This window comes from Myotis davidii, unplaced genomic scaffold (genome assembly GCF_000327345.1).
Source record: "Myotis davidii unplaced genomic scaffold, ASM32734v1 scaffold545, whole genome shotgun sequence".
Taxonomy (NCBI): Eukaryota; Metazoa; Chordata; class Mammalia; order Chiroptera; family Vespertilionidae; genus Myotis; species Myotis davidii.
This window is the reverse complement of record NW_006296634.1, coordinates 2,257,362-2,283,617: the sequence shown is the minus strand read 5'-3', so window position 1 is coordinate 2,283,617 and position 26,256 is coordinate 2,257,362. Positions and strand designations below refer to the sequence as shown.

At 45.1% G+C, this 26,256-nt stretch overlaps 1 protein-coding gene across 1 annotated transcript in view; it reads right to left on the bottom strand.

The window, feature by feature from the left end:
* Positions 1-14,464: 14,464 nt before the first annotated feature.
* GFRA3 (GDNF family receptor alpha 3) overlaps positions 14,465-26,256 on the bottom strand; it is a 44,647-nt gene continuing 32,855 nt past the window's right edge. Inside the window, exons 3-8 of the mRNA XM_006772460.2 lie at positions 21,057-21,149; positions 19,136-19,451; positions 16,078-16,181; positions 15,797-15,931; positions 15,359-15,447; positions 14,465-15,147 (exon numbers count right to left, since the gene is read on the bottom strand). Of these exons, the coding sequence (XP_006772523.1) occupies positions 15,061-15,147; positions 15,359-15,447; positions 15,797-15,931; positions 16,078-16,181; positions 19,136-19,451; positions 21,057-21,149 (824 nt within the window). The 3' untranslated portion in view covers positions 14,465-15,060. The remainder of the gene's footprint in view (positions 15,148-15,358; positions 15,448-15,796; positions 15,932-16,077; positions 16,182-19,135; positions 19,452-21,056; positions 21,150-26,256) is intronic.

The following is a 26,256-nucleotide window of genomic DNA, read 5'->3' as shown; positions in this document are numbered from 1 at the left end:
CGTTCCCCCCCCTGCCCCCGCCCCAGCCCCAACCTTCCCACCCTCACTTCTCATTTTTTCTAGATCAACTTTGCTTTCCATGCCTACCCCCATTAGTCTTGTTCATCCAAGAATACTAAATACCCACTGTTAGCAATAGACTACGGATTTACCTCCCTTGCCAGAGAGGAAAACATACAATGCAATATTAATAGTCATACCAGCTAACACTGAAAATTACTATATGCCAGACACTTTTCTTTCATTCTGAACTGGAAAATGCAAGCAGAACAAGCAGCAGCTTTTATGTCACTTACAGTGAGACTAAGTCAGACAAGGGGAGGGATTCAGAATAAGCCGCCCCAAGATGTGCGTGCCTCCATGGTGTGCAGATTATTTTCAGCTAAAGGTAAGCAAGACTCTACTGGCTCAAGAGAAGCTTTCCTGCTTAACTGTCTAGAACAGCGGTTCTCAACCTGTGGGTCGTGACCCCTTTGGCAGTCGAACGACCCTTTCACAAAGGTCGCCTAAGACCATCCTGCATATCAGATACTTACATTACGATTCATAACAGTAGCAACATTACAGTTATGAAGTGGCAACGAAAATAATTTTATGGTTGGGTCACAACATGAGGAACTGTATTTAAAGGGCCAGAAGAAAAAATAAAAAAATAAAGGACCAGAAGGTTGAGAACCACTGGTCTAGAAGAATTTAAATTAGGAGCTTGGCCTGTGATAAGAGTTAAAATCAGAAATAATTTTTTACCTATCTAAATGACAGGGTGAAGTATGGTAGCAACCATCTCAGGTAGAAACTGTAGTTTAACTCTAACCCTGCTGTTCAGCTTAACAATAGAAAAGTTATTTTGATTTTCTGAATTGTATACATCATCCCATTCAATTGAATGACTATCCCATTGATTGTTATCTTACTGGTTTTAGAAAGCACATTCTTCTGTACCTGGGAAACAGAACAGCACAATTATCCTAAATTGTTTTAGTGGCCACAGATAATGCGTTCCAGTTGACTCAGTGGTCCCAAGACCAGGACAGCAGAATTACTCTAAATTACCTCGATGGCTCTAGAATCTAGATAATGAGTTCCTGGCAACTCAGTGGTCTCAAGACCTGAGGGCTCTAGATAAGGTGTTTCTGTCAATTCAGTGACCCTGAGACCCAAAACTATAATTAATATGCTTAATTCTGCTTCTGTAAACTGCTTTTTTGCAAACCAGGTTCCTCATTCCAAACCTTGAGATGTAATCAATACCTTTGTGATCTTTGCCTATATAAGTCTGGTCTTGCCACCATCTTATCACTATGAGATTTGGGGAATGGCCCCTCATAGTCCCAGATTGCAATAAATGTGACTCTTTAATTCGACTTCTTGAGGCATCCTTCTGTGGTTCTCGGGGTACATTACAACAAGGGCAAACTACTAATTACTGCACACATGTCCTCCCTGCACCCTCCAATTACCTTGTGAAGCCCCTCATGCCTGACTCAAATTGTTTTTTGTTTTTTCGAGAAGGAGGAAGGGGGGAAGAGAGTGAAAGAGAAACATCAATGTGAGAGAAAAACATCACCATCAGTTGCCCCCTGTACATGCCCCAGGGATTGAACTGAAACCTATGTAGGTGCCCTGACCAGAAATTGAACCCATGACCTTCTGTTGCCTAGAACGATGTTCCAACCAACCAAGCTACACTGGCCAGGGCAGAAGGTCTTATATACCCATGCTCCTTTGTGTCTCTAAACCTCTCCTTATGTGGGGTCTCTGACTCTCTCAGGTATACATGGTTCCCATACATATGTGTGTATTAAATTTGGTTATTTTCTCTTGTTAATCTGTCTCATTTTTGATTATTAAAGCAGCAAGAAGAACCTTAAGGGTAGAGGAAAGTTTCTCTCCCCCCTCCCCCTCACCCCACCCTCCCCACACACATAATATTCCACAAGCTTCTCTATGTACTAGACCCAGTACTCTCTCAGGAGACAGAGGAGCATGGGACCAAAGAATATAGACTCTAGACCAGTGGTTCTCAACCTTCCTAATGCCGTGACCCTTTAATACATTTCCTCATTTGTGGTGACCCCCAATTTCATTGTTACAAATTGAACATAATTAAAGCAGAGTGATTAATCACAAAAACAACATATAATTATATACGTGTTTTCCGATGGTCTTAGGCGCCCCCTGTGAACGGGTTGTTCGACCCCCAAAGGGGTCGCAACCCACAGGTTGAGAACTGCTGCTCTAGACTCAAGCCAACTCACATCTGGGGTCAGCTCCATTACTGACTAGCTGTGCATTTATAGACAAGCTAGTTCTGAGTCTCAGGTTCTTCATCTATAAAATATATATAATAATAGTTTTTTAAAAAATATCTTTATTGATTTCAGAGAGAAAGGGAGAAGGAGAGATAGAAACATCAATTAATTTTTTAGTGGCAATACTAGTTCTGGTCTGCATGATTCCCCACAATTGTTTGGTCCCATTCCCAGTAGAGGAAACTGATTCGTCCAGCTTATATTGCGTGTTCACTTCTGGTCCCCATGTGGCCAAGGGGACAGGATCACATGGCACAGTTGGCTAACCAGGTCTAGCTTTTTGGCAGGGACTGTGAGTAGGAACAATTCCTGGAGAAGCAGGTCATGGGATGACAAAGCAAAGCATGTATATTCATCAGTTTTGCCCTGGCCAGAGAGCTCAGTTGGTTAGAGTGCCGTCCTGATAGACCGAGGTTCAATTCCCAGTCAGGGCATATACCAGAATCAACTAATGAATTCATAAATAAGTGGAACAACAATTTGATGTTTGTCTCTCTCCCTTCCTCCCTCTCTCTCTCTCATCAATCAAGCAGACCTATCTGGTTTGCTCAGTGCATAGAGCATCGGTCTGCAGATTGAAGGGTTTCAGGTTCGATTCTGGTCAAGGGCACATGCCTTGGTTGCAAGCTTTGGCCCTGGTCAGGGCATGCGGGAGACAACCAATCGATGTGTCTCTCTCACATCAGTGTTTCTCTCTGTCTTTCCCCCTCCCTTCCACTCTCTCTTTAAAAATCAATGGGGAAAAATATACTTGGGTGAGGATTAAAAAAATAATAATAAAATAAAATCAATCAAGCAATAAAAAGAATAAAAACAGTTCTGGAGACTATAATGACTTAATTGACCAAAACATTACCTGACAGATAAATTTGTGAACAGTTTTAATAATGGCTACCATTTCTTAAGCTCTCACCCTCGAGTTTAATTTAATCTTCACAAAACCCTTCCTGATAGGCATTTCTGTCTTACAGATGAAGAACCTGGGGCTCAGGAAGGTTACATGAGAAGCAGACAAGTCACAATGAGCTAGGATTGAAGCTTGTGTCTAGTTCAGTGGTCGCCAACCTTTCAGACCTCAAGGACCACCAGTGGTCCATGGACCAGCCGTTGGCGACCACTGATCTAGTTGACTTCAAGTCCTGTGCTCCTAACTTCTTGGTGTGGGAAGCTTATGCTATTGTGATGAAAAGAAGGTTTCGGCTGCTGCTCGCTAGCTTAAAACCACAATATCAAATATATTTATAAGGTCTACAGACTTCCTCAAATTGCCTTTACTTCAATGACTCATATGAGCCCCCAGCCACCTGTGCAGTAGTCAGGGTAGGATCAAATGAAGTGTCTTGTCCACAGGTGGGACTCCCAGCCCCAGGCTCTAAGCCAGCAGTCGCCAACATTTCGGACCTCACGGACCACTGGTTGGTGACCACTGCTCAAACCTGTAGTGCCTGAAGACCTGATCTGCAACCTGCAAATTATTCAGTCATCGTGAGGAGTTTCTGGTCTCTCGGTTCTCTGGGATCATAGGAGAGTATATAGGTTAAAAAGTTCCTCTCCCCAACTCCCATTCCCACCCTAAAGCACCCACCCCCAGTAAACTTTGGCCTCTACGTAACAAAAGATGGTACCCACCCCTACCCCCTCTCCCATCAAGTTCAGAAAGGAAAACACAACTGGATTTCTGGTTCAGGGAGAAAACTACCTCCTTTACACTTGGCTTCTTTTCCATTAAGATTGAAGGTTGCAAATCAATCAGGAGAAAATTGCCCTTGGGACTGTTGAGCAGACATCTTCGCTCAAATCAGACCTCGTGTGCGTGTGTCAAAAGCACCTCACACTCTCATTCATTGCCAGCCAAGTCTCTGGGGCAGTGCAATTGATTTAGGAGCATTTGCTGCACACATCTTCTGTGTATTGTAACTGCCAGGCAAGCCATCTGATTACTACTCACTGGCTCACTGGTTCAATGGGCAAGGGGAGTCTACAAGGAGATAAGGAGAATGCTAGGGAATGGCAGACAGAGCTGCTGTCCCCCACATTCCAGGATTATTGAGCTGAGAAAGCTGAAGGTACTAAAATTCTCCAGATTTTAAAGAAGTGGGGGTAGGAGCTATCATTGAACATCTACCACATGCCAGGTATTTGGCATACATTAGTTCATTTAATCTTTACAACTCTAGTAGGTTGATGCTATTAATACCTTTACTTACAGATATAAACTATTTTAACTATGGAAAGTAGGGTTTCTTAAACACAATAATAAATTATGAGGAGGTTTTATGAGTGGAACATTCTCTTTAAAATTAATTTCTCTTACAGAAGAAGGGACCTGGGAAGAGTTCTCTGAGCAGGGTGGTTAAATGGTTATCACTCTCTTACTGCTTTGCCCCACTGTCATCTTCCATAAGAAGCTTAAAGTGCACTTTTGTGGTCAGACAGATCTGTATTTCAATCATGGCTCTTCTGGTAATCAGGAAAATGAATTCACTCTCAGTATTTCAAACAGAGAGAGTTTAATGCTGAGAATTTAACACTGTGGCCACTCAGGTGATGGAGAAACAGAAGCCAGACAGGGGGAAAATGAGGTAACCCAGAGATTAGCCAGAACAGGAAACCACTTCCGTTCTGTTCCTGGTCTGGAGCTGCAGCTCAGAAGCTGCTGCCCAGTTCAGAAGGAGGCATGGCAGCGTGTGCCTCTGTGGTGTGTGGATTGTTTTGAGCTAAACGCAAACAAGACCACGCAAGCTCAAGAGAAACTTACCCACCCCTTACCTACCTTGAAGAATTTAAATTAGGAGCCTGGCCTATGATCAGATTACCACCAAAAATAACTTCATTATGGCTTATCTATATGGAGGGCAAACTACTAATTGCTGAACATGCGCTCTCCCTGAAACTGTCTTCTGAAGCCCCACGGTGCCTTACCTCAGCCCCAGGGCAGAATGTCATATATTCCTCATTTTCTCTTCTCGTCCCTCAACCTTTCAACCATGTGTGTCTCTGACTCCCTCATATATGGAGGGCTCCCACACATGTGCAATTAAATTTGGTCATTTTCTCTTGCTAATCTGCCTCGTGCCTATTTGATACTTACACAAGCGGAAAGAGCCTTGAGAGTAGAGGGAAGTGTCTTCCTCCCCAAAGCTGCAAGGCTGAGGGTATCCTGGCTCCTCCTGTCCTCCGCCCTCCGCTGGCCAAACCCAGCCAAAAGCCAGTGAACAAGGAAGCTTGGGAAAGGCAGCCTGCTGGGAGGTGGGATGCAGGTAAGGAGTGGGGGGTGGTCCACCTGTGACAGAGTATCGGAAGGGGATCGATGGATCCGAGGGCAAACAGGCAAATGATGGGCCCCACTCTTGCTAATTTCAAATTTCTTCTTTATAAGATATTTCGGTCTCACAGGGTTGTTGTGAAAATTAGAGGCAAATCTAAATAAATGTTAGCACAGTCCCTAGCATGTACTATGGAGGCAGCTGTAGTTTTTCCCTAGATGGGAAAACCAAGATTCAGATCAGATGATTTGCTGGTGTTGGGTAGGTCACTTGAGCAGATCACTTCATTTGCCTGAGCCTCCGTTTCCTCCCCCTAAACCAGTTCACTGGGCTGGTGAGGGGCTTCATTCTCCCTGCAAATATTTATGAGCACCTGTCATGTTTGGGGCTCTGTGGGTGCAAGGCTGGCCCACTCAGTCCTTGCTCTCCTGGAGTTTACAATCTGGTCGGGAGAAAGACAAGGCCAGGGAGCTGTACAGATGATACGGTGATAAAGGCCATGAAAGGAAGTCAGTACTGGGAGGGTGGGCTATACAGTGGCCTGGCCTACTCTGGGGAGGTCAGGGCGGCTTCCCTGTGCCAAAGCGCACAGGGACGAGCACAAGGCGCACTTCGGAACGTTTAAACGTTGCCCCAGCCTCTCCAGGGTCAGGCTGCGATGCTCGCCCGCGAGGACCTGCCGCACCCCACGCCCCGCGAGGATTCCCGCACCTCTCGCAGGGTCTCCGAGAGCGGCTCAGGCGGGGTTGCCCTTCTTGGGCACCCCATCCCGCCGGAGTCGCCAGACCCCGGCGCAGCCCCGCGCCCCGGCAGCGTGGATAGTCCGCTAATGCGTATCGAATTTTTGTTGAATTGGGCCCACCGCCCCCGCACAAAGCGCGGCGGCGGCGCTGCCAGATCCTCTTACTAGTAATTCCCTTTGCATCGATCCCGCCGTTAATGACATAACCTCCTACCCTAATTAACTGACAAATGCATTAGGCGGCGGGCCTCCTCCGCACGCCGCCTGCGGCTCCCCAACCGCGATTCCGCCTGCGCGGGCGCCGGGTGTGGGACGCTGCAGCTACCTCCCTAACTAGACCCAGGGTGCAGCTACTGGGGGACAATGTTTGAGGGTTTCCATGCCCCTGCCAATCTTACAGTATAAAAACGTTTGCCGTTGTGTTGTTGCTTACTGTGTACTAACGCTGGGCATAGCACTTAGCATGCTTTAGCTCACGGATTCAGTCCCACGGCTCACCAACAGGCAGGAAGAGGAAATGGGCGCTGGCGGGTGCAGGAGCACTCACAGGACCCCAGGAGGAGCAGCGGGAGGCGGGACTCCCAAGTTTGTGTCCTTAACTCCTAGGCTACCTACCCTCCAATATGTAACTTAGACAACACTAAATACGGAATATACTAAGTGTGAAGCACTTAGCAGACTCAGAATAAACACTCACATTTTGTGTGGCAGAATAACTTGTTGAAATACTAATGTAGGTTTATTCTCCTTTTACCCGCCCTCTCCTGGATGCCCATTTGAACCACGTGGTCAGGATTTTGTAATTCAGCGGAGAAAACAGAGGCAGCTGCCTGCGACCTCTTGCCAGACAAACACAGGAGTCCTAAACTTTATATAATTTACAAAGGAGTTCTTCGTCTCCCTTAAAGACACAAATGCACAGTATATGCTGTAACCAGGGCAGGACTTACCCTCAGTTTCACTTATAAAATAGAAATATTACCTTTAGTTCTATTTAAGATACGATTTCTAACCCCTACACCAGGCAAGCATGATATAGTAGGGGCTCTGTGGTAATGGATCTTTTCACATGCATTACAAATTACCGAAATGACTTGGCTGTCACTGATTCTCTTTTCACCCTGGTTTCCATGCCTTTATTTTCATCTTGTTGTATTGTGTACTTTTTATAAGTCACCTCAACTCTCTTCTGGGAGAAGGCAAAATATGAAAACTACATTTGAAAATAAAACAGATGAAATAACAATTCAAGTGCCTGGCCAATATTCATGAAGGTGAACTGACATTTGATGGTGAGGAAACTGGGGCTGGGAGAGGTTCATGGAACTGAACTCTGGATGGAAACACTCTGTCCATGCTTTGTCCACCATCTCCTCTCTTTACTTCCGCTTGCTGGGAGTCACCTTCCCACCCAAGTCCTGAGATCTCATACAGTCCACTTCCTGCAGGAGGAACCCATATTGAAAAGTCTCTAGCACCCAACACTGAAGTGAATATGTCAATAAATCCCCAGCCAAACATTTCCTCTTCCTCTGACAAACATAACAGACACCACTTTTTAGCAACAGGGCCCATCATTTTCCAGATCAAGAGACCGAAGCATGGTAAGAGTAAGCAATTTGCTTGAATTCACCCAGTTAATAAGGTAAAGTTGACCTTTGAGCAACACAGGTTTGAACTGCATGCATGGGTGCACTTATGCATGTGTTTTTTTTAAACACCTGTTGGAATCAAAGATGATAAGGGCCAACTGTATGCATTTGATCTACACCATTTATATAGGGGACTTGAGCATTGCTGATTTTGGTATGGGGGTATGTGTCCTGGAATCAACCCCCCTCTGTGGATACTGACAGACAACTTAAGTTTATGAGGAATCAAAAGGTATATCTGGATTTTCAACTGAGGGGTGAGGGGGTGTTAGCGTCTCTAAACCCTTCCCCCCTCACATCATTCAAGGGTCAATTGTAGTTTTGCTGAGATTCACACCCAGATCAAGCTGAATTAACTTTCTATTGTGTTCTTCTCACTATAACATGCTTTCATTGAACAGAGGGCTGCATTCCCTAAGACATGACATGCAATTCCTGAGGAATTAAGTGTATTTGGTTTGGCCTAAGAAGGAGTTCATTTCTGGGTTCCTTCACCACAGATTTCCCCCAGGGGAAGAAGGTTGGGTGGGGAGCCAGCCTGAATCAGATGGTCTTTTTCAGAAGACACAAGGAGGCTTTGTGATGGAGACTGTTTAAAGGGCAAGCAGAATCTGCCTGGGGCAGTTGGGAAATGAGGCAAATCTAAATGCCAAGCCAGCCGACCACCATTGAAAGGGAGGAATGAGATGGCCCTCCCTTCTGACATCCCACTATAGGATATGCTCCTCTCTCCAACTTCCTTCCCTTCCTAAGAAGCATTTCTCTTGCCCATCTCTATCTGTTGAGCTTCTCTTTATCCTTTGAGGTCTGACTGAAACTTTGCCTCTTCTTGAAGCCCCCCATGATGAATTAACTGCCCCTCCCTCCGGAGTCTCATAGGCCCTGGATCATATGCACAGAGCCTGCTTCTAATCCATGTGCCAGGGACTAGCTCTGTGAATTTAGGCAAGTTTAACTTCTAGACATGTTTCTCCATCTGTAAAATTGGGATAATAGTGCCTGCTCTCAGAGGGCCATGAAGAAGTTTAAATTGAATTATGCATGTGAAATGAAAATATATTACCTATGTATATTCATGGCCTAAATCTGTCCTCTGAGGAGCATGGGGAGAGTGGAGAGATTCTGGCTGGGTGGCTGCTTCTGTATACTATACAGACAGAGAGATGGGGAAAGTGAATTTTAAGTTTTGCTCTGTATTTTTTAAAAACTGCATCTACATTATTACGTAAGTAATGTAGATGCAAGATTGATACCATGTGCAGATGAGAACATGAGGCAGCTCAGCTTTTAAAAGGATACACATGTAAAGTTCCTAGCACAGTGTTTGAGACCTATCACATGCTCAAATAATGAAGCCTCCACCACAAAACTTGTCCTCATCTCTGTGAACCTACTGTTTTTTTTAGGAAGAAGCCTCCATGAGAACCAGAAAGCCAACCAAAGCCTGGGAGGACTAGACTCTGGGGACAAATGTCCTGACACTTCAGCTGACCACAGCAACTGGTGGAGAGGTCAGCATGGGGAGGGGCTATTTGCTGCTATCCCTCTGTGGGGGAGGGACTCTCCCTTCCTATTTGTCACTGTTCCCAGCCCAGACAAAGGCTCATTTCATCTTCTGACCCATATACACTGACCTCTGTGCCTTGGGATGTCACCGAGGGGGTGAGGAGCCATGGAGCTCCCGGGGCCAGGAGGTCAAGTATGCCAGGCCAGAATTCTGCACACCAGTTCCCCAAGATTCCTGCCTGCTCCACAAGGCCTGGCTTTCAGAGCAGCAGCTCTGCAATTAGATGTGTCCTCAGAGGACAGCTCAACTGCCTTCAAGTAAAAACAATCCTTATGCCAAAGTGGCATATTTTGGATGGCATATTTTTTCAACATATATTTATTGATTTCAGACAGGAAGGGAGAGGGAAGAGAGAGATAGAAACATCAATGATGAGAGAATATTATTGATTAGCTGCCTCCTGCATGCCCCCTACAGGGGACTGAGCCTGCAACCTAGGCATGTGCCCTTGACCAGAATCGAACCTGGGCCCCTTCGGTCCCCAGGCTGATGCTCTATCCACTGAGCCAAATCAGCTAGAGCAGGTGGCATATTCTGGTTGTCTTCACTTTGCTCCTTCTTCAACTGCAAGGATCAGAAATCTAGCAAGCCCCACGGCAGCAAAGCCTCCTTCTGCAGCCATAAAGAATCCCTCAGATCTACCTCCCAGAGTGATTCTCAGACCCAAAGGAGCTGCAGTACCTGCCCTGTGTTTCTACATTCCCCTCCCTTCAGGGCATCCAAGAAGGAAGCTCAGCAAAGTCACTTCTAGGTCAGGGAGGAAGCCACAAGAGCAAATCTGGACCTCAGGTGATTAAGATTCACCCCAATTCCCTGACAAGAGTCTATGCCTTTGGGGGTACTAGTGAGCCACACTGACTTCTCTGAGAACTGCCCTCCAATAATAGCCCTGGGATCCTGTAATCACTTTGCTAGCACATGGAACTAGTTTCTTTTCTCAGCTGATAGGCCTGAGATGGACCCTCGATCCAGAAAAGCCAATCTAGAACCTGTGTACGGGCAATCAGATTTTCCATGAGTTTGAAATTGGGATAGGAGGTCATGTAGCTGAAGTAGCTGGACCTGGAATGTCATGCAGAAGAAGTAGGTCTGCAGAGAGAATGAAGTACCGTATTTGCCGGTGTATAAGACGATTTTTTGGCCCTGAAAAATATGCCTCCAAGTGGGGGGTCGTCTTATACGCCAGGTACACTTCAGATAGACTGCCCATAGTGCTTGCCCCGTGCCATAGTGGCCTCCCGATGCCCGCCCACTTCATTCCACATACCGTTCAGGCATCAGCAGCGCTGCTGGGTGTATGCTCGGCTGTTATGCGATTTTGCTGTTATGCGATTTTACCACACTTGCAAAATCGCACACAGCCGACCATACACCCAGTATGATAGCGCAAAATCGCGAATCGAGATACCATACTGGGTGTATGGTTGGCTGTGTGCGATTTTGCGAGTGTGGTAAATTCGGGTTACCGTATATTTCTTTACATATGCATTGAAGATTCGCGATTTTGCGCTATCATGGTGCCTGTTAGAATGTTGAAGAGCTCGCACTTGCGCACTAGTGAGGTCCCAGGGAGATGCTGATGCAAGGGTGGACCAGACTGCTATAGTGACAGGGCGGGTTGCTAGGGACTTGCCCGGCACTTGCTCTCTACCTCTATTTGTTATCTTACTTCTATCATTGACAGTCCCTCTAGGTTGTGGGCTGCTTGCCTGTGTTCCTGAGAAGCATCTACGGTACCAGTCTATAGAGTGTGTTTTCTTTAGTGAATTACCGGTATGTTTACCGGTATTAAACTTGCACTGTTTTATGTATATGTTTGATTACATACAGCCTTGTGACAGTTTTCCTGCATGTCATAAGCATTTGAATATAAATTAAAATGTTAAAATCAAATCTGATATTGTTTTACCTTTTATTTGGTGTGTGGAAGGTGTGCGGAAGAGGGGGTAGTCTTATACGGCGAGTATATAACAAACTCTGTATTTTGAGTGGAAATGTTAGGGGGTCGTCTTATACGCCCAGTCGTCTTATACGCCGGCAAATACGGTAGATGGTCCATGATGTCTAGGTCTTCAATAAATGGGGATCAAAACTGGTTCCTAGCTTGCCAGTTCCAGATCCCCTAATGCCTGGCTGTACTCCTGAGGTTGGGTTGCATGACACTCCCCCTTTACCAAGTAATTCCAATGTTTCTGTTACTTGCAGCTAAAAGACCCTTGATTAAAGCATTTTCTTTGAGTCCATGGCTTGTGCAAGGTCCCTCGGGGCCTGAGCTACAGACCCAGAGCTCTGGCTTCATCCTGGAGTTCAGACCTTGAATAGTGAATCTCCCAGAATTCAGCTCATTTGGAGGGAGAGCCAGCACCATCGCTCACCATCACTCCAGTGCAGGGAGTGGAGTACATGGTACCCACAGATCCTTTCCTAGAAATAACAGTAATAGCTGTCACTGATTGAGTCTTCATGCTGTATCAGGCACTATGCTAAGTGCTATAATTATTTCCAGTCCTCAAAACAACTCTGATTGGTTTTAAATATTTTTATGGAGATCAAAACAAGCATAAATTCCTCATGCTTATTAAGCTTTTATAGAAATAAGAAGCCCAAAGATTGCCAACCCAAACCATTAAAATTGATATAAACATTAGTTGATATTGCCAATTAGTTTGTTTTGCCAGGGCCCAGCCAGGGAGGAGCCTGCAACCGAGGTACGTGCCCTTGACAGGAATCAAACCCGGGACCCTTTGGCCCACAGTTTGAGGCTCTATCCACTGAGCCAAACCAGCTAGGGCTGCCCATTAGTTTTTTAGCTAAAATTAAATTACTAATGTTGTATGTATTTTTTAAAAAAGCAAAACCTTTAAGTTAGGTATTTCCATTGGCTTCTCCAGCATAGATGAGGAAATAGTGGCTCAGAGGTGTAAAGAATATTTCCCGAGGTCAAACAGCCGAATGTTATAGTCAACTAGGATAAAGAGCCTCAGCCGCCCAAACTTGAGGCCCTTTGCTGAAATGGTAGCTTGTGAATGGGTAAGGACACATCTTGAAAAATACAGCCTGGCACAGAACAAGTACTTGTTAAAGGTTCGTTGACTGACTGACTGACTGAATGAGTGAATTTGAAGATAGTTGTTTAAAAGACAGTGTGCTTCACCCCAAACATGCTGAGGTCTACAATTCAGTACTCTCCATTTATCACTGCTGCCAGCAGCTCTTCCCACCTCGTTACCCCGAAGCTAGTCTAATGGCATTAACCATCCCAGCCAGCCAGGATACCATTAAAAGCTTCAGTCCAGTCACTGTGCCCCCACCCCCCGGTCTTGGCTGTGGGCCCTGGGCTGGGAGAGTAATCTGGTTGTTTACCAGGAATTTGGACCTTCTTCAGAGAAAAGCACAGATGACCTATTAGTCTAATTCAAGCACTTAGCAAGGAATGACTATACCATTCACACCCCAGCCCTAGGCTAATGGAGCCAAAGCAAATGGAGAGGCCTTGACAGCTCAGAGATCTTCCTGGGAGGGGAAGAAGGGGGAAGGTCCAGCCAGTGTCCCACTGGAGTTTGCAGGGAGGAAGGTTGTTTGGATATTTCCTGGGGGTGGGTGGCCGATGGTGATACAAGAATGTATGGGGAGAGGTTTTCCTATTGTACCCACCACTCTGCAGCCCCTCTGCACATCCTACCCCCAAATTGCCTTAAAATTTGGGTGTAGGAAAACAAGCAAATATCTATTAATACAGAACTCATTAAATAAACTATATATGTAGAAATATAAATTCATACAAGTCCATGTTCTACAGCTGACAAAAAAGGGTGATGTAGACCAAGCGCTCTACTCATGGATGCTGAAAGATTGACTTACACTTTGATATGCAGTGTCTGCCTCCCCTTATGTAAAAATTATACATACCCATAGATTCTCATGTGCACAGATGTGTAGGGAGCAGATTTGGAAGTTTGACAGTGAGATTTTAAAGGTTTTTAATTTCTTCTTGATAATTATTTATATCACCTGAATTCTCTACAAAAACCTTATACTATAATTGCTAAATCTTTTGAGTTCTTACTTTGTGTTGGTCACAATGTTTTTACATGGCTTATCTCATTTCTTATGAGGTACATTTTAGGCTTCTTCCATGTTACAGATGTGGATAATAAGGCCCAGAGAGGTTAAGCCCAAGGTCACATAGTTATAAGACTGACAAAATCAAGTGTTGTTGGAGGATTAAAATAATACATGTACTTGCACACAGGAGGGGTTCAATAACTGAGGTTATCGTTATGATTATTGCACAGCACTTACCAACCTGCATTTTTGATTGACTGTCTTGCCTATTCCCCTGCCTTGTGAAAGGCTTGAAAAACAGGATCTGAGTATTATTACCTTGGAATCTCCTGCACTTAGCACAGTGCCTTGCAGCCAGCACTCATTAGGTGCTTATGGAAAGGGTGAGTGAATGAGTTAACAGAAAAATGTCCACAGCTCTGTAAATATATCCTTCCAACTACTTTGCATAGGTGGCTGTTTCCTTATCCCAACAGGGTTGTTAATTAGGTCAAGTACCAGTCTCCCCTTTCCTCAAGCCCCATTAGACTGTGGAGCAGACCAATAACACAAGCAGGTGCTCAATAAATACTGTGGTTGACTAAGGACTCTCCCCTCTAAGCTGCTATGACAGATCCCAGGCAGTATCCCAGGAATGGCTGGAGCTTGGGCAGATACAGATCCACAGCCTCACATAAGCTATTTTTTCTTCTTCCAATTCTATGTCAAGTACACAGAGAGGCTGAGAGACTTGCCTAAAGTCACACAGCAGTTGGTGGCAGAGTTGATATGTCTCCTGATCACTGGTCTGTGCTCCTCTGTCTGTAAAATCTCAAGTTCTGTATAAGTTCAAAATGTGTGAAAATGGAAAAAGAGCAAAGTTTTAAGTCAAAATGTTTAATCATGATCCAAGAGGCTGGAAGGACTTTGGGGCAGTAACAGGAGGAAATCAAGGCCTAAACACTCCAGCTCCTGTTGCTCAAATGCTCTGCAGGATTCCAGGGCAGGACAGGCAGCAGGTTCCCATCCTCCATTCAGATGAGGAGACATGGGAGCAGGATTCTTGCTTTGGCTTTCCTAACAACAGGGACTGTGTTTCTACGCTGCCTCAGAACACCCAGCTCTGACTACCTGGAGAATGCAATACCAACTAACTGATTTGTTAAATCCTGATGATCCTGGTAGGAAGGGATCAGGAGGGAGCTTCGTAGAGCCAGTCACCACCACAAGATATGGCTAAACCATGGTGACCAATTCCTAAGGAGGCGTGGCCTGAGTCAGCAGTGGAGGGAATGAGAACTTCGCCAGTCAGCTTCTACTGTGTGGATGTGCAATGGTGGGGATGTCAGGGTGGTCATGTTGTGTCCTGCACCTCCTTCTGGATGGTGTCCTTTCCTCATTTCTTGCAGGCGGGTGTAGTAGAGGGTTCAGGCTGGGTGTAGTAGAGGGGAAGAGGGCCCCCAGGGATGTCCAGCTATCAGAAACTTGGGAGCAGAATCAAGGTAAGTGTGCAGGAGAAAAGAGAGGGCATCCATGGCTGTGGCCTCAAAGCAAGGTTTTTGTTCTGTGGAAGAAATGCAATGGAGTTAGCTCTACCCCCTTCCACCACCTCGGCCTCAGTCAAGGCCTGTCCCCTTCACCTAAGGTGTCCATTAGAGGTCTAGACTATTTGTGATAACAAGGAGGTTACTCCCTCCATCCCCCTGTCTGCCTTGTCTGGGATTCTCCCAGATGATTCAGTAAAGGTATGAGGAGTGTAATAGAAGAGGCCCTACCTGGCGTTCCATCACAGGTAAGGTAGAGTCTGCCCAGTCCTGGGAGAAGAGCTGGCTGTGCAAACGCATCTTAACTGCAATAGCCTTCACTGAGGAGAAAAGAGAAGGTAGTTCAGAAGCGGAGAGTTGTTGGCTCTTTAGGCTCCCAAGGAAGGAAATGGAATACTTCCGGGACCCTGGGATATAGGAGGGCAGAAGTGAGGAAAGGACAGGATCAAGAAAGAGGTGTAGTGTCGCTGGGGCCCAGACAGGTTAAACAGGAAGCCTGGAGGTCACTCAGGGAGCAGGAGGAGGAAGACAGGCCCAGGCTGGGGGATGTAAATCCGTTCTGAGGAGGGGGCTGCTTGGCCTGCACGAGATAGACAGAGTTGATCCTTTTCCTCCCTCTGAGTCCAGATGACCCGGCCATTGGGGAGGGAGCAGAGGGAGCACACTCACTGAGGCAGGGGTTGTGGGAAAACAACTCTTCCAGCCGCTCACACTCCTCCTGCATATTGCCACTGCCTCGGCAGGTACAGCTTAAGGCAACACTGGTATTGACATTGCTGATGAAGTTGGGGGTCATGGCAGTTCCTGTGGGGTAAAGAGGGGATTGTCAGAGCCTAGGCCAACTCCAACTTCAGCTCCCACCCTCTCTCATCAATCTCAGGAGCACTCCATCTGGGTTCAGTAGCCAGAGCATTCTCACCCCAAGGCCAATCTATATCCCCTAGCCTCACCAATCAGCCCCATGTATGCTTGCAGACATCTGGACTGTTCTGTAGCACAGGTCCCTAGGATGTCCATGGGATGACAATGGGTCTGAAAATCGGCCAGGCGTGATCTGGAAGAAAGAAAATTCAAGAGTTTCCTTTAAAGATAAAATGTATAAAAAAAAAAAAAAAAGAAGGCTTCGCTTCCTTATCCCCCAGTACAGCACACAATGGATACCTGACATTCCTGTTGTGAGGGAGTACATCCCCCGTGACCCACATGGCTATGAACATGTGGACCTCCACACATGGACTAACATACTTTAATTGGCTTGGATGTTGAACTACTCCTGAGTGTAACCTGGAAAGGAAGCCCTGGACACTGGCTGACTCCTAGAAGCCCAACTGCCCCTTTTCCAGGACTGGCTTCTCCCAATACACTTTGGTTCCATTAATTGTTTTTGTCATCCTAACCGGTTTGGCTCAGTGGATAGAGCGTCAGCCTGCAGACTCAAGGGTCCCAGGTTTGATTCCGGTCAAGGGCATGTATCTTGGTTGCAGGCACATCCCCAGTAGGGAGTGTGCAGGAGGCAGCTGATTGGTGTTTCTCTCTCATCAATGTTTCTCTCTATCCCTCTCCCTTCCTCTCTGTAAAAAATCAATAAAATATATCTTTAAAAAAAATCGGTTTTGTCCATGACTTCCTTGTTCAATAAGAACTCGGACTCTGGGGGCAATGGGGAGATAAAGACACATATGTAATACCTTAATCAATAGAATAAAATTAAATTAAATTTTAAAAAAAGAAGAAGAAGAAAGGAATGATATTTTTATCATCTAGGCCAGCACTTGTTATGTATCAGTACTAGCTACCAGCACAATAACAAGCAGTATGGCAAAGAAGTTAGGAGTACAGACTCTAGGCCAGACTTCATTCCAAACCTTATTAACAAACCTGACTTACTACCTGGGTGAACTTGACCATGTCCTTTAACCTTTCTCTGCTGTGGCTTCTTCATTTGTAAACTGAGGCTGATAAAAACACACACACACACACACACACACACACACACACACACAAACAAACCAGCATCTATCTTACAGAGTTCTTGTCAGGTTTAGATGAGTTAATTAACACATGGTAAGTATTAAAACAGTGCCTCGCCCACAGTCAGTACTCAGTAAAAGCTAGTGTTATAACTATTGAGAGCTCTGACTATGTAATATTTGCAGAAGAGGAAAGTGGGACTCAGAAGCTAAACTACTTGCCCAGGGTTACAGAGAAGTAAGTGTGACTTGATGTGACTCCATTGTCAACAAATGTCACTTGAATGGATGATAACTACATTTTGGTGAGTGTTTTCCTGAGAAGGCAGAGGAAAGCCAGATCAGAATTTGGCTGAATAATATGTAACAAATACCTTTCAAATCTTCATACCCTTTGATTCGGTAATGGTACTTGTAGCAATACATCCTAACCAATAATTAGATTTGTGTACAAAGATTAATAAATAAGAGTGATACTTATACAGCATTATTTAGAAAACATCCTAAATATCCAACAATAAAGAATGATTAAATAAAATACAGGGCATCCATAAACTGGAGTAAGATATAGGCTCTTAAAAATCAAGTGGTTTGCCCTGGCTGGTTTGGCTCAGTAGTTAAAGTGTCGGCCAGAGGTTCCTTTCTGCTCAAGAGCAGTACCTGGGTTTCAGGTTCGATCCCAGGCCCTGGTCTGGGCGAGTGCAGAAGGCAACCAATATGTGTTTCTCTCTTCTCTTCTCTTCTCTTCTCTTCTCTTCTCTCCCTCTCTCGCTCTCTCTCTCTCTCTCGCTCTCTCTCTCTCTCTCGCTCTCTCTCTCTCTCTCGCTCTCTCTCTCTCTCTCGCTCTCTCTCTCTCTCTCGCTCTCTCTCTCTCTCTCGCTCTCTCTCTCTCTCTCGCTCTCTCTCTCTCTCTCGCTCTCTCTCTCTCTCTCGCTCTCTCTCTCTCTCTCGCTCTCTCTCTCTCTCTCGCTCTCTCTCTCTCTCTCGCTCTCTCTCTCTCTCTCGCTCTCTCTCTCTCTCTCGCTCTCTCTCTCTCTCTCGCTCTCTCTCTCTCTCTCGCTCTCTCTCTCTCTCTCGCTCTCTCTCTCTCTCTCGCTCTCTCTCTCTCTCTCGCTCTCTCTCTCTCTCTCGCTCTCTCTCTCTCTCTCTCCCTTCTACCCTCCTTCCTCCCTCCCTTTTACTCTCTCTAAAAATCAATGGGGAAACAATCTTCGGGTGAGGATTAACAAGAAAAAAAAAGAAAAAAGTCAAGTTGCCAAAGGACAGTAAATGACAAAATAAGCACCACCATTTATTGAGCACTTACTTTGGCACCAGCAACTTAAGCACTGTCCATAAATGATGTACTTTAACTCTCACGAAACTTCTACGAGTTATCTCAGTTTTCACAGAGGACTAAGTGGAAACCTGGGTTAAGTGATGGAATTTGAGGTTAAGTGACTGGCTCAAGGTCACACAGACCCACAACTTAAATTTAGATCTGTCTGACTTCAGAGCCTGTCTTCACCACTATTCCATACTGCCTCCACCAGAAAATGCTCATAAGATATGTACCATAAATGAGAAGAAGATACAAGATATAAATATATTCCCAGAATATCAAATTTTATTTATCTATATACAAAAAGGACTAGAAGGAAATGCTCCCCAAAGTATGGCAGATTAACTTCAGGTGATATAGATTTTGAGTGGTATTTTTATTTTTTTAAATTTCTTTATTGATTAAGTTATTACCTATGTGTCCTTATCCCCACATTACCCCCATCCCCCCGACTCATGCCCTCACCCCTCTGTTGTCTGTGTCCATTTGAGTGGTATTTTTATACGTTTTTATATTTTCTGAAGTTTTTACACAAATAAAATACTATATATTCTTTTTGAGAAACGAGTTTCATAAAATTTTGAAGGGTAGCTACATTGTTAAGTCAGTGCACAGCCCCTGGGGAGTCGGATCCAGCACCGCCCCAAGGCGGCCTGCAGGGAATGGTGCACAGTGTCCTTATAGAATAGATCCTGCCCACCGCACCCAGCACCACACCTGCACAGCCGGTCCGCGTGGCAGAGGCGCCGCAGCTCCAGGCAGTTGGGGGTCCCAGGCGGCAGCGCGCAGCTGGGGGCGATGGTGTTGCGCCTGCGCTGCCCGCAGCCCAGGTCAGAAGGCGCACAGGGGCACAGCAGCAGGCCCTGCGCGTGGGGCTCTGATGCCTTCTCGAAGAAAGCACGGAGCTGCTGGAGGCAGGTGGAGCGCTGGCAGTGGGGCCCCGAGGAGCAGGCCTCCCCATAGGCCTTGCGCAGCCGGTCACACTTGTCATTAAGCGTGCACAGCATGGCGAACTTAAGGCAGAGGTCCGAGTCTGTGGAAAGAGCCGCACCAAGTCACAGTCCTCCTGCAAACCCAGCTTCCCTAGGAATTCTTGCAACCCTCTGATTTAACAAGCATGGTAGTGGGGGTAGGAAGAAAGGAAGGACTGCCCAGAGTAAGCTACTCTCCTACTCCTCAGCTTGACTTGGGGGCGTGGGGGAGCGGGCGGGAGGGGGGCAGAAAAACCACATACATAGAGCTCATTTATCTAGAATTCAAGTAGCCAGAAAGCTCAAATAACCAAAACCCTTTCCTCAATCTTATGTATCGAACGAAATCTCATGGTGGAAATAAGCTACAACGATCTAAAGCACTTTCTGACCCTAGCTGGTTTGCTCAGTGGTTACAGCCTTGTTGGCTTGCAAGCAGGTACCTAGGTTGCAGGCTTGATACCGGGCCCCTGCGGGAGGCAACCAATCCACGTGTCTCTCTCACATCACTGTTTCTCTCTCTGTCTCTTCTCCTCCCTTCCACTCTCTCTAAAAATCAATGGAAAAAATATCCTCTGGTGAGGATTAATAAAGCATTTTCTGAACTGTCCAACAAATGCAACCAAATTCTACTTAGGATTTTGGTTTTGTTTTACATCTATCTATTCTGCTCAGTATTAATATCACCTGCTTTTCTTGCATTGGTTGATGCATGCATAAAAGTTTCCCATTCTCTTGAGTCTTGGGAAATTACAGTGATATTCCAATTAATAGACTATTCCAGCAATCAGAACAATGGAGTAACTGGAACAGGTAAATTCCTGGATTCCGTGTAACTAAGAGTTTATGTATAAATCTCTTTGCTTTTCTCTCAAAATTCGAATATATAGGACTATATAACAAAACTCCCATCTTTCTCAAAAAGAGAGTGGATGTGTGTGCATTCCCTTCTAATTAACACGACAGCTTCACTTTCCTGAAAAACATGCTGCATAGTCCTTGCCAGACAGATGGCTCCCCACCCTCAGACACTCCTGAGGAGTCACTCTCTAACCATTTTCCCTGCCCATCCCATTAAAATGGTTGAAAACAAGCAATTTCCTAGTCTTCAGAGACCAAAAAAAAAAAAAAAAAACCTACTTAAAAAGAATTTTTGATGTTTTTTTTTAGAGAGAAAGAGGAAGGGAGAGAAAGATGGATTTATTGTTTCACTTATTTATGCATTCATTGGTTGATTCTTATATGTGTCCTGGCCAGGGATCAAACCCACAACAGTGGCCTATTGGGACGATGCTCAAACCAACTGAGCTACCCAGCCAGGGCAAAAAACTACTTTCGTGCCTACCTCGAATGAGGGTAAATAATCCATTTCAGCACTTTTTTTTTTTTTCTGGGACTGCTGCCACCCCCACAAATCCTTTGCAGAAACCCACCTTTTGGAAACAAGGAGCCCAAATGGGCTCACTTCGAATGCCTCCCTGATAATTACTGCTCTTTGATGATTCTTGTGAGGCCAGGCTATGCCCCAGAACTCAGGCTCCCACCCTGCACAACGCTGCTTTAGTTACCTGGCAGGTGAGGACTCTTCCCTCACAAGCTCCCAGCTTGTGTTTCTCACCAGGGCCCAGGCCCAGCCCCCACACCATAGTCTCTGCTTGCCAACACACCTGGCTTGAGCATGCTCAGTTTGCTGATATTCATTTTCCAGGGTTTTCTGGTCACTGTGTCTTCATAGGGGGAGACATCCGGCTCATAGTCACCTAGAGACAAGGTGGGGAGCACCAGAGTCCTGAGGACGGGGCTGGGGACAGGAGCTGGAGGGGCTGAGGCTGCTGAGTCAGACCTCAAAGCCCCGAGGAGAAAAGGAAAATGCAGTCTCTTCCTAACTAGCTGTAAGCTGTGCAGAAGAGAGAAAAAAGCAGGGCCATGAATAAACTAGGTTTGATGATAAGAATAGTAAAGGTACCATGTTGAGCACACTGTGTGCTGGGCACTATAGTATAAGTGACACCCTATATATACAGGGTGTCCCCCCAATTATATACATACTTTTAACCCATTGTTAATTCCAATGGGTTAAATCTGAAAAGAAAGAAACATCAACTGAGCTATCAGCTGTTAAAGCATGTATACACTTTGGGAGGACATCCTGTACATATATTCTATATATATTTGATCTCACTTAATCCTCCTAAGAAGCCTTTGGCTCGGTAAGAAGAAACAGGATGAGAGAAGTTAAGTCACTCACTCAGGCTCACATAAGCTAAAAAGGGGAGCTAGGATTTCAAACTTAGACTATCTGATTGCAGAATCTCTGCTCCTAACCACTAGACATATTTCTGAAGGTCCATGAGCAGGCAACAGTACTCTGTCTTGTTTTCTCTTCCTATTGGAGAAGGGGCAGTGGTAGACTCTGTTCCAGGCCTGACCACTTGGCTATGGAGGAGATGGAAGTGAGGCCAGGTCCCAAACTGAACCTGAGGGAGAAAAGCATACAAGGAAGAAGCAATGATCTTGAAGGAAACACATCTCTCACAGTACCCCCATGGGGTTGTGGGCTCCTTAAGGGGGCTTACTGGGTTTTATCAAATCACTGCATAGTTCGTATACATGGTAGGTACTCAATAAATGTTGGTTAATAAATCTTGCTGGAAGAGAGGTGAGAGAGGTGAGCTGTGGGGAGCCGAAATAGGGTTAAGCCTCAGACTGACCTGTTGGCAAAGTCACAAACAGGTCTTCTGAGGCTTAAACAACCCAATCCGAGAGGTGGCCACTGATTTACATGTGCTATCATTCAAAAAATAAAAAAGGGGGAATTTGCCGGAAGCCAGTCTATCCTTGCTGCTTGACACAGTCGCTGCAGAGAAGAAACATCTGCATCTGCACAGCAGTGACCTTGGAATGGAGATAACAAACGCCCTAACCTTTGGAATGGAATGGATAGGATTAAAATCAACTGGTATAAATACAGATGTAACAGGAGAATAAAGAAAGAACCTCACTATGCTGATCATCTGAACGCTGCCTCCATGTCATTCCTTCTTCATCAACTCTGTCCACACCTTTGGGAACCCCTGGACCTGCTGGGGCTGGACCCCAACAGTGAGCTTGCAAGTTTGTCACCCAATAAATCTCTATGAATGCATCTTTAGGAAATGAGGAATATGGATGATGTCAGCCAAAGAGGAGAGGACAGTTTGGATTCATGGAAAGACCTCATGCTTCTAAGGGGAAAAGGGAGGCAAAAGGATCCAAGGAGAAGTCTCAGGGCAAGTTCTGAAACAGAAGGGATTAAGATGAGGAGTGAAAAGCAGGAATCAAAGAGTGTGATAAATTGTATTACTGTTTCCAATTATTTGCTACCCACCCTGTGGAAAGATTATACATCCCCACCTGTTGCCATGTGACTTTCAGACCCCTGTCCCACTGCCAGGCTTGGCCATGTGAGTTGCTTGGCCTGTGCATTGTGAGCTGAAGTTTCATAAATCACATCCATCGGAGCAAAAGTTTTAAGAACCATTTTCTGGTTCTGCTGTTGCTCTCTTACCTCTATCAGCCGGTATCTCTGAATGAAGAAGACAGGTAGAGCACCTTATGGAAGCCTGCAGCAGATGTGTAACATGAGCAAGAAAAACATTTTTGTTGTTGAAAGCCAGAGATTTTGAGGTTGGTTGGTTGTTACTGCAGCATAACCTAGCAAATTCTTACTAAAAATGCAATTGGTAAATAGAAGTAGAGTGTTGCAGGAACGACAACAACAAAAGTCTAATATATGGCATTGGCTTTGGGACTGAACAGGGTGAAGAATGATGATATACTGAATGAGCTCATACTTTAAGGGGAGAAGGTGAGAAACAGAAGGTTAGTAGTATGTCTTCATTGCTATTGGCTGCATTTGGCAAGGGACTCAAAGGAAGATATAAGCTCAGAAAAGAACTGGCCAGTTTGCAAATAGAAAGGAAACAGCAAAGGGAGAATCCAGAAATTCCAGGACTTACAGGATTAAGAGTTGCAACTGGTCCTGACCAGTTTGGCTCAGTGGCTAGAGCGTCGGCCTGTGGACTGAAGAGTCCCAGGTTCTATTCTGGTCAAGGGCATGTACCTTGGTTGTGGGCACATCCCCAGTAGGGAGTGTGCAGGAGGCAGCTGATTGATGTTTCTCTCTCATGGATGTTTCTAACTCTCTATCCCTCTCCCTTCCTCTCTGTAAATACTCAATAAAATATATTTTTTTAAAAAGAGTTGCAACTGCTTCTCATCTTCAAATGGTAAAAGATAAAATTGAAAAATGCTTTGAGTAATAAAGTCTGTTACAACTCAGCCTTGGAGCAAAGACCAAATCAAGTTTGTGGTTATCAGGCCCTTTGTGGAGATCTCTCATTGATTGAGATGATATCCAATAAATCCTGCCAGTTGGACAATGAATTTAGGGAAAAAAGAATAAGGAAATTGCTCTCCCACAGAAGCCCGATAAGGGCAAGGTATCTCTAATTCAGTCTAGAGAGATGGATGTCTTGAAAATAATTACGGAAAAGGCTACTACTGGCACAGGAGGTGGCAGAAGTCAAAGTATAAAAAGAAATTATATTTTGAAAGAGTTGAACTACTAAGAGTCACCAATTTGGATTATAAGAGACTGTGCCTATTTGAGACTTAAAATGACCCAACATTCCTCAGATAAGAAGCAGGCTGAGCCCTGACCGGTTTGGCTCAGTGGATAGAGCGTCAGCCTGCGGACTGAAGGGTTCCAGGTTCGATTTCATTTTTTTTTTTTCAATGTCTCCCCATTCACAATACAGACCAGGCAAAGAGCCTGAGCTGAGGTGTATATGGGGTAAGTTTACTCTGCCTCCTATTTCTATACAGTCAGTGTAAGAACACAGCCTGTGGTAAGCACCAGGAGGCCTTTCTTCATTCTTTAAAGCAAAATTAACACAGTGCTTGTTTGGATAATAGACTTCTAATAAAAAGTCAAAAAAAAATATATTTAAAAAAAAAAAAAGAAGCCGGCTGAGAATGCTGCTCAGTCCCCAAGGAGGTCAGGTTCTCTCTCCAGCCCTTTTCAGATGTGGCCAAAGAAAACACAGCAGGTCTTTGAATCATGTCATTTAGTTCTACGTTGTTTCATTGTAATGTTGGTGAGAGAAAAAATTGATTCCCCATAGACCAACTGTGTGGAGTTTGCACATCTCCCCATGTCTGCATGGGTTTTCTCTAGGTACTCCGGTTTCCTCCCCATTCCCAAATATGCACATGTTAGGTGAACCAGCATGTGTACATTGTCTCATCTGAGTGAGAGTGGCTGTGGGTATGAGTGGCCCTTTGATAGAAGGGCCTCCTGTCCAGGGTGGGTCCCCGCCTTGCACCCTGATCTGCCAGGATAGGCTCTGGTCACCCACGACCCTGAACTGGAATAAATTATCTTACTTGTTTTTATTAGTCTTTCTTAAATGTATGTATAGCTCACATTTATCTCAATGTTTAATATCAGAAATGTTTGGGTCTTTATTTAGAAATGTGGGGATGTTTTGAGGCCAGAAACATGCCATAGGAACTTAACTCTTGTTTATGTCAATTAGCCTCTGGGAAAATTGGTTTTATTATATGTCGCTTCACTTAAAGTCGAAGTTTCCAAGAATCTATCGATGATATTAAGTGAGGACTTACTGTAACAGACAAGGAAGGACCTCCCAGAGAGCTAGAGAACAATGACTAGAGCAACTCTCCCATGGAGCAAGAACCACCCCAGTTCCCAAGGAAGTTGGCCCTGTGACATTTGTCTAGCAGGACTTCAGAGTCTCTAAGAATCAATGTCTGCTGCATGACTCCCATCCCTCTTCTTTCTTACTGACAACGTTTGTTCTGGTTTTCCTGTCCCTGTTCCATTATTGTGCATTGAGTATAAATGGGAGGCAGATGACTTGTCTTTTTAAGTCCATAATTTTCTAAATCAAGCGGAGCCACACTCTGACCTGATATAGAAAGAATCACAAGATCTTGAACTTGAAGCCTGATGTCATGCTTGGATAAAACTCTTAGGGCATCTTCCTAAGATGTGTATAAGTCTATTTTGCTTGGGAAAGAGAGGAAAATGAATATTTTGACCAAGTGGTGGACTATGGAGACTGTATTATTATTTCCAGTTAATTTTGCCCTCACTGTAAGATTATATATCCTCACTCATTGGCATGTGATTTTCAATGTCTCCCTGTGGGAGGAGTACACATCCCCTCCCCAGTGATGTCAGGCATGCCTGCCATGTGATTTACTTTATCAATGAAATGTGAGCAGAAGTATTTTATCTATAACATCTGAGCAGGAGTGTTTAAAGCCATCACATGGTCCTGCCATTGTTCAATTCCCTCTGCTATAGGAAGGGAACATCCCAGATAGAGGCTGTAACCTCAGCCTGGATCCCAAAATGAAGGGAACACATGGAACAGCCAACATGGAACATGAGTAAGAACTAAATCTGTGTTACTACGGCATGGTCGGTAAAAACTGACTAACACAGAGTCAGAGGGAGCTCTTCTCTTTGGCTTCAAATACATTCTCTCTTTTACCGTCTCCTGCCTGGAATGAGTATCCTATCTGTTGAAGGCTGGACCAGCACACTGCCTCCCAGTCTCTGAATTTATGGATTACATTGTATTTGGAGCTTGTTTATGGCTTAAGACCATTTTCCTCCATCTCCTCTCCAAACTCTTCTGTTCCAGCAGCTCCTCAGGTTGGGCCTCAGCCTGATTCAGGCCTCTGCTAAGAGGCAGCTACATGTTGTCAGGTAAGAAAGTGGGAAGTAGCCCGAGCTGGCTTGGCTCAGTGGATAGAGCGTCATCCTGCGGACTGAAAGGTCCCGGGTTCGATTCC